This window comes from Colletotrichum scovillei (genome assembly GCF_011075155.1).
Source record: "Colletotrichum scovillei strain TJNH1 chromosome Unknown Contig00006, whole genome shotgun sequence".
NCBI classification, from domain to species: Eukaryota; Fungi; Ascomycota; class Sordariomycetes; order Glomerellales; family Glomerellaceae; genus Colletotrichum; species Colletotrichum scovillei.
In genome coordinates, this window is record NW_023336264.1 from 1,090,264 (window position 1) to 1,098,976 (window position 8,713).

At 50.7% G+C, this 8,713-nt stretch overlaps 2 protein-coding genes across 2 annotated transcripts; one reads left to right on the top strand and one right to left on the bottom strand.

Moving 5' to 3' along the window:
• Positions 1-85: 85 nt before the first annotated feature.
• Positions 86-3,117, bottom strand: HER10_EVM0006353 (uncharacterized protein; the record flags this gene model as incomplete). Its single annotated transcript, XM_035475940.1, has 6 exons — positions 1,849-3,117; positions 1,573-1,781; positions 1,365-1,497; positions 1,077-1,301; positions 855-1,010; positions 86-788 (listed from the first exon to the last, which is right to left on the bottom strand). The coding sequence occupies exons 1-6, from the start codon at positions 2,664-2,666 to the stop codon at positions 86-88; spliced, it is 2,244 nt and encodes a 747-aa protein (XP_035332753.1). The 5' UTR covers positions 2,667-3,117.
• Positions 3,118-5,390: 2,273 nt separating this feature from the next.
• Positions 5,391-8,485, top strand: HER10_EVM0012546 (uncharacterized protein; the record flags this gene model as incomplete). The annotated part of the gene is made up of 2 exons (XM_035481940.1): positions 5,391-6,399; positions 8,292-8,485. The coding sequence occupies 2 exons, from the start codon at positions 5,391-5,393 to the stop codon at positions 8,483-8,485; spliced, it is 1,203 nt and encodes a 400-aa protein (XP_035333522.1).
• Positions 8,486-8,713: the final 228 nt, after the last annotated feature.

Consider the following 8,713-nt stretch of genomic DNA (forward strand, 5'->3'; position numbering starts at 1 on the left):
GATCACGCAAAGACCCAACTCAGCTCACGCCAGGATGTCAAGCTAAATTCGTTATGTGATCCTGGACTATGGGGGAAGCCACACGCTACCCTGTTCTGTTTGGATTGAAATAGAGCGTATCCGTATTCAACAATTGGTCCCAATTGCCTGGCATGGGCTGTGTTCCCGCGGCAAACACCCAATCGAGATCCAATCTCATGTCCATATCAATGCCCTCGTGGTATTCTCGCTGCTCCCCTTGATGAACAGGAGATATGCTCTGAAAACTGCCTATGCTCTTCGACCCGGCCGGACTGTCGGTACGCGCTCGTTTGCGAGACGCCTGCTCGGTCTGCCGTAGGGCGCCGAGGCCGGACGGTAGCACGGCGTTACGTGAAGGACATTGACTCAGCCGGCGAGAGCGCAACTCCCACTTCCGTTGCAGCACGAGAAGAAAATCCCGAGACCGCTTGGCGCACTCCCAAGTGCCTGAAAGCTCCTCCAGAGCCCGGAAGCATACGCTCAAGTGTGTCGCCGTCTCTGTGGTCCTCTTCCGTCTGCGGCGGGATATAGATGCGAAGATGAGTATGATGGCCGCAGAGAAGACGATGGCCACGCCTTGGATATGAACTCGCTTGAGGGAGTATTGGCGTTCGTAAATCAAGATCAGCTTTGCCACTGCGGCTGCTGACTCGATGCACATTTGTTGCGCGTGCATGTAGCCGGGACCTTGAGGTGGTTGTGGTTGGATGTAGCTTGACGACATCCATGGCCTATGGGCATGTATCACGTTTTGATAGTATTGCATACTGGGCACAATAAGGTGAGCGAGAGCCGCATGACGACAGGAATCAACAATGTGGACTTAAACTCACTGTAACAGAAGAACATGAGGAAGGAGTGTTCCCTCAGAGTCTTCTAGATCGACTTGTATCGTATGTGGCAGGTTCTCCTTCCAAGCAAATAGTATTGAAACAATCTTCTCGTTGTTGGCCTGTAATATGTCCCGCGGAATCCGAGAGTTGCCGTATCTACCGGAAGAGCATTTAGTTCGACTAAACTAGACAGAAACATTGCTGATCGGGTGATTTACTTACAGCGTGTGACCAAGAGGTGCCATGATTTCGCACAACTCTATGCGGTATAGACTGATGACCTCAGTGTAGTCCTGTATGGGTATCGGGGCGTTGCCGTTGCTGAGGCGCGAAACGTAAGGAAGCCATTGCTCGATCCGTCCACTTGATAAGTCTTCTGTTGGTTTCCCAACCGTAATATCATCCATGCTAATACGAAAAGGCCGACCCCTGTAAAACCCGAGCGTCCTGGAAGATTTGTAGAGTCAGACCACAGCCCCGACAATGTTGGCAGCGGCGCCAGAAGCTTACTGATCCATTGTGTATGCGCCCCAGAACACAGCGCGACGAAGCTCTGCTTCAGCGGGTTTGAGAACACCCTTATTTACGTACGGTGTCATATCCTTGTGTAATGCCAAATCAAACGCGAGCCGAATCGCCATTGCTAGACCGAGAGCTGTTAGTTCCTCTTGTCTCATAGTTCACACATGTCACATGTGATAAGTTGGGGTGACTGTACCACTATACAACCAACCGCGGGAGTCCCTATTCGCCCCTATCTCATGGCTACTAAGAACAATCATTGCTTGCACCGTAGAGACGGAAGGCGAGTCTAGTTCGATCTCTAAAAGAGTCTTAGCTCTTGCGGCGAAGAAATCCGGAAGAGACTTTGGGAAGGTTATAAAGCTCGGGTGATATCGTGTTTCGAAGGTAGCGCCTAACGAGCACCTGGAAAAGAATTAGCATTATCAAGCAATGAAAGAGTTGAGAGGTTGAAGCAATGTTCAAAACTAACATTGCATTTCTGAGTGCCTCGGAATAATATGGTGTATCTTCCTCTCGCTCGTGCCAACTATGCTTCGCTTCTTCGTAGAGAGTCCTGTCGACTACATGCTGAAAGGGGTCCTGCCATGTAAAGTAAAGGTTGATCAGATGATCTTCGAGATCTTGCGGTACCTGTTTGCCGTAGCCCATGTTGTCGAGGTGTTCCTGGCCATTATTGCGCACGGTTCGATCCACAGCCAAAGTATCGGCTCCCACAGGTAGTTCCATCAAGCTGAAGTTAGATGTTGGTCCGAAATAGGATATATGACCATTAGGACCAATTTGGAGAGACCCTAGTCTATCCGATAACTGGTTGACTAGGTCCTCTTCCGTTGTGCCTGAGCCGGCATCGTCCTCTTCATTGTCGCTCAAAGCAGCCTCTCCGGAGTACGTGCTCAGCAGAGGATGGCTGGGGGTCTGGACGCTGGCGATGCCACCAACATTTGTGATGATGTTATCGGCATTCTCAGAAGGGCTCCATTCCCAATCTGCAATCGCTCTCGTTGTCAAGTTCAACAAACCGTCTTGGACCGGTGGTGCGAGACTAACGGTTGCGTCATTGCCTAAGTTGAAGGAAGACGGATCGAAAGGTAGTGAAAAGTCTAGGGGAAGTTGATCTGGAGGTAGCATGGTATTGTTAGATGGGACACAGGCTGCTGATGTTTGCGGCTCTAGGGATAAAGCTGGGTCAATCGGTGGTGTTTTGTCGCGTTCTATAGCCAGTTGCGTCGTCGAAAGGCCTAGAGTGTTTAGTATCCGTGTCAGACTTTTGGCCTCTTCTGAAGGCATAGGCGGGAGTTGGAGCCCATTCTGGTTGATAAACTGGCAAAGCTGGTCGACTCTACTCGACAGCAATTCGACTGCGACGCGCAGTGACAGTCTAGCGTTTGTAAGCCTCGATCAGTTCGCTCGAAATCAAAAGACTGCAAAGAGAATCTAACTTGCGCTTGTCCTCTCCAGCTTGGTAACGGCACTCTCGGCGCTTAGTCCTGCAGTTGGAGCATGAAGGAGCTGCACCGTCACACTATTGACAATTTGTTACTAGGATGCCACAGGTTCTAGCCTGAAGCCATCGTCGTGATATCAAAGCTGGAGGAAGGATACTTGAAAATGAGGCTGGGGAAGGCAGCGCATACCTTGATCTTGCTTTCCCGACAGGAAATGCACGCCGTAGTGACATGCCTCCTCTTGGCGTCAGACTTCGATGATTGGGGCATACTGCCTTGCTCCTCTGGAATATGTGTTCCGGACTCTGTGTTGAAGGTGTGGAGGTTGATGAAGTTTGGCTGGGGTAAATTCGAGAGATGACGGGGCGGTGGACACTTCTTGGCCGCACCGAGGCCCACTAGTAGAAGGACGTTCTTTTACAGCATGAACCCCGGTGTGCCAGCTACCTGGCCGTGCAACTTTGCAAGTTGCTTCGGTCGTGTTCGTACCGGTAGCGCTGACCGCGGGGCGCAGGGGCGCCAGGTCCAGATGTACAGGGGGCTTGCTGGACGCTAAAGTGACTATGTTGCGCCGAATAAATGTGCACTAAAGTTCACTCCAAATGTGGTCAACAACACACCGGACGGTCGTGATAAGATTCGGTGAGCTTTCCATTTTGATAGAGTAAGACTATCATATGTACTCTAATACTTGAGTACATGTAGTGAAGATGATCAATAGGACCTGGGAGCAAAAGACTATTCTCATTATGTCTCGTTGCCAACATGGGCTCTGCGTGGGTATCCGAATTATGGATCAAGAGCAGCTCAAGCACACATTCGCAACCACAGACTACTGGCCACTTGGACATGAATCAAGGATTTACGACTTTAGGATTACACTTCGTGTATCTCAATCGATGACCGAAACACGCAGTAACGCTACTCACTAGGCAAAGTACTATTGGGGCGGTACTAAGTCAACTCGCACAATCCGGCATATTGAGTCGTCCATCCTCATTGTAATGAATCGTAGCAATAGAGTAAAGACTGCTGGCCCGTGCTAAACCTTAAGCTTATTCAAAGTATGCGAAAGAGGGCCGGTGTCTTGCCTCTAGACATGAAGTACTGGCTGGCGTGTCCGAAAGAGCCGGCCCGCGGGACTCCCCGAGTCACTCCTCTTCAAATTTTCGACATGACGGGGATCTCGGTTTCTGAGACGGCTCCCTAGCGCAAGTATTGCTAGAAAAGAGGTAACAAAGAGCCGCTATCATTCAGATTCTACTCTAGTTGGCACTCTGTGAACTGAGATTGAATCTGTGATAGCTACATGATGAATTGCTGGCTTTCATCGCGGCAAGGCGTTCGTGATAAGCCCTTGCTCAATGACACAGAACCTTCTTGAGACGGCATGATGGAATAATTACCTTACTCTCAAAGCCCGACTGCCATAGGCCAAGAGTCCCATTATCAAGCCTCCCAGTACGCGTATTGCACGTGCTCAAAGGGACCCAAACGCCACTGGCACGTTTGAGGCGTTAAGGGAGCTCAAGCACGTACTCTGATAGAAAGACTAATGAGCAAATTACAGAAAAAGAACGCCTTACTCGAAGAAGAAGTTGCATCCAGTCCAATGAAAGGCCTTTCTCCATCCTTCGATCTTTGCTAGTAGCGAAGCCACAACGTAGAGCAGCCTCGGATTCTCGGTACCGTGCCGAAATGATTCCAGACGAACTTAGCGATGAAATCTGATAACTCAAAATCTGGTCCGAGGAGATATCGTGCTATTGATTAAAGTCAATCTCCTTAGTCAGAAATATAGCGATACCCAAATGAGTTTAGATTCGACGAGGGATCGGGCGGCACCAGGTTTCCCCAAAAAAGTGCTTCATCCTCATGATCACTTCTCAAGGCGTTACTACTGGATCATGATGAGTAATGACTTGATGAAAGCTTAGTCGGAATTATAGTCCGGGGAGGATCTAGAATCTGAGCCGCACTAAGATCTCATAGGACGTTCGGAAACTGGTTTCCGAAGTCTCCACCTACCTTGACCCCAGATGTCAGGTACACCCGGAGACAATTATCATGCAACGAAGTCCGATTTCTACGTTCGTCGCCGAATATCAACTCATAAGTCAAGATGTTTCCCAAGGCGATCAGCTGGAGGGGGAGAGATTCTGTGACGGCGAGCATCTCCGTATGGGGCCGATTCTCGGCGGACCTATCCGGAACTCAATCAGGCAATTCTGACCGGTGAAGGAGTGCCCGATTCCCAACTTGACCTCGTCAGACAATGCCCTATTCGGACTCCTGCCAGTGTGCGAATCGAAGCGATGGAGAAGACTAGAGGCCTGAGTTTTCGCATAGACTGTGGTTGGATCATCTTTACGGACTTCCAACGTCAGAACTAAGTCTCGATTCTCTACCGAATGTGGAGAGCGCCAGCCCACTACACGGTCCTTTCAGCTTAAATACCCCGCGCTTCTCCCTTCACGAGCGGCGGAACATGAGGTAATGTTATAACATACCCTACTCTATAACGTTCCATTGTCTCTCCACTAACGCCTCCAATAAGTACTCCAAGATGGCTATCAAGAACGGACCAGCGAACGGCAGTCACTCTCCCAGCACGAGCTCTTCTCGCCTCTTCTCAAAATCGGAAACGACAGCGGTAGAACGATTTGCAACCACCTGCTCCCAACGAGCCTCTCCAGAGGATTACCAGCTCGCCGCATCCATCGAAAAGAACATTCCGATCTACGACCTCCCTGAATATTCAACCTTGAGCGACTCAGAACGCACAGAGCTGCAAGACGAATGGTACCGCGTACTGATCTCTGGCCCAGGCGTCTTTGTCACAAAGGGCCTTTTCCGTGACAAAGCGCTGATTCAGTCAGCAAACGCGGCTTTCGCATCAATTATCGAGGACGAGAAGAAATCAGGAACCGCAAAGGGTGACCACTTTGCCAGCGCTGGCAAAAACGACCGCATCTGGAACTCGTTTAGCAAACACGGCCTCAAGGACCCGGCGTCCTTTGTAGACTACTATTCGAATCCATACCTCGGCCTCATCTCGAGCGCGTGGCTCGGACATGGCTACAGAATCACAGCGCAGGTCAACAACACCAAGCCCGGTGCCTCGCCGCAGGTCTGCCACCGCGACTACCATGTTGGCTTCCAGACGGCAGAAGCAGCCGCGCAGATCCCACGGGCGACGCAGATCGCCAGCCAGCTCTTGACGCTGCAGGGCGCCGTCGCCCACTCCGCGGTGCCTCTGGAAAGTGGTCCCACGCGGCTGCTGCCGTTCAGCCAGATGTTCGAAGCCGGCTACGTCTCGTATCGTCGCCCCGAGTTTAACGACTACTTCTTGAAGAATTATGTCGCTTTGCCGCTCGAGGTGGGAGATGGGCTCTTCTTCAACCCGGCGCTCTTCCACGCGGCTGGCAAGAACGAGTCGAGCGATGTGTACAGAATGGCGAATTTGTTGCAGATCAGCAGCCCTTTTGGCAAGCCGATGGAGTCCGTGGATGCCGTACCGCTGGTGGAAAAGAGCTGGGATCACTTGCTCAAGCTATACGAAAACGAAGGGCTGAGTGCTAGGATCAAGTCTTTTATCGCGGCCGTGGCAGAGGGATAAGTCAAACCCCCCACTTCCTGGCACCCCCCTGTTTCTGGCACCCACAAAAACGATGGGATCACAACCCAACCTCCTCATTACTATTAACTATTGATCCTCAACCACACCCACTACAATACAACTGCCAGCCTCACTAGGGCATTCAGAGTCGCTGGATTCAGCCGTAATAACCTCCTTTTCACCCGCTTCGATTTGAGCCCGATGGATATCCCTGATGTTCGCAAACTTCGTGTTGGGATCGATCTGAACAGTCTTCCTCTTCTAACTGCAGCGTTGGTAACAGGCCCTCAGGTGAGCCAGCTGCTGCTGGGCAACTGCCAGTTGCCAGGCCTGCTCTGTGAAGCCTTTTTCACCTTCCTGAACAGCAGCCGTTGGTGCTGGTATCATTGTCGAGTTGGGTGTATAAGTGCAGTTGACCGCTGAGCTCTGCCAGCTTCCTGGGTGTCGACCAGACCACTGCAGAGGAAGCAGAATCCCATGGCTCAACAGGGGTAGTTTGTTGACCATTATGGCATCGCTTTTGCCCCGACTGGTTGGTTTGGGTGTGGTGGGCTTAGCAGAAGGCTCAGGTAATACCATAAGGTTCATCAGGGCTTAACCATCGCTACAGGGTGTAGACCAGTCCACTTCCAACCACTTCTGATGTTCGAGACTGATAGACCAGCAAGTCAGAGCCTTCTGGTAACAGTCAGGAAGTTCCTTTTACCTATAATGGTAGAGTCGTTCCATTGAGACAAGTAACCGAGCTCCTTCCGATAGGCTGACTTAACAGGGCTGAAGACAGACTGGTCAAGTGGCTGGAGGACATGGGAGGTGGTGGTAAGAACAGTAAATGGATATTGTTAATATAGCAATTCCACATGAAGTCTGTCGTCGTATGACTCCCATGCCCATCCACAATCAACAGTCGAGCCTCGCCCTCAGCCTCAGGCATAGTCTGTGGGATAAACACCTTCTCTAACCATTCAATGGCAGTTAAGTCTGTAGTCCAGCCATTATCTGTTGCTGTAAACTCCCACCCATCGTATGGAACCAGATGTAATGGAAACCACTGTTGTTGGACCGTCTTCCCTTGAAAATGATAAGAGGACAGAAGTGCCCTACCCAAGGCTGAGATACACTCAATGATAGAGACCCATGCCCTCGACCCAGGTTGTTTCTTGCAGACAGACGTCGTCTCAGCCATGCCCAGCACTAACCCAGGCTCCCTGACCCTCGAGGATGCCAGTCTCATCCATATTATATCTGTTGGCTGGTTTGATGTCCTTGATCTCAGGGATAGCAGGGCTTAAACCAGTTCCTAATGACCTCAGTAGATGCCCCATTAACGCGTCTAGAATCGATGGAACGACTTCTCTGAACCTTAATGATAGGGTTCCTTCTCACGAAGGCATAGATCCAGCCTTTCCTAATGGTTTGGTATCCCCAGCAGCAGCCAGAACTCGCTCTGCGAATTCCTTCACCTGTTGGTGCGTTGGTGCGAGGCCCAGCAAAGCCTGAATGCGAACCCATTGTGCCAGCTTACTCTCCTGGTCAGGAGACAGCCTCTGCCAGTCAGCAGCAGCCACTTTCCTAGTCTGACCACCTTGGAGACGTAGTTGGAGGGTTGATCGTGGTATCCCATACTCCAATATCCCATACTCCAATGAGGCTCTTTTGACTCTTGCCGTTTGAGATGTCCTCGAGAGCCTGACGAAGCTGATCTTCGGTATATTGAGGCATTAGATATAGAAGAAGGTATGTGCAAAAAATGAGCCCATTTGGACTCGAATTGAAAATGTTGTGATAAAAGGAGGTTGGGGGTGGGCATTGCGTTGTGGTGGATTTTCGCGTTTTTGTGGGTGCCAGAAACAGGGGGGTGCCGGGAAGTGGGGGGTTTGACTTATCCGTTCCCTACGAACTTGGACAACAACCCGCCAAGGAATGAGGGTATGGCGCCAGAATCAGAGCAGGACAATGTCACACAGAGTTTGGTCGAAAAGCGAAGCATAACCGAAGCGGTAGAAGCCCTGAAGGCATTTGTCAAGAGATCGTCAGCATGAGCATATACGCATACGTCGCCTGTAGGACAAACATCTGCTCAAGGTATTTATTGCAAGTTCCATTATTGACATGCCCATTGCCAAGACCAAGTGAACCAAGTGTGCATCGATGGGTTCGAGGCTAGACGTAAGGTCACTGCTGGCTTTTACCTCCTAGGAATAATCGCATCGGTGGTGATAGACTCTTGAGTATTGCCTATTTGCTCAATTCCAGCGCCTGTCGCATCT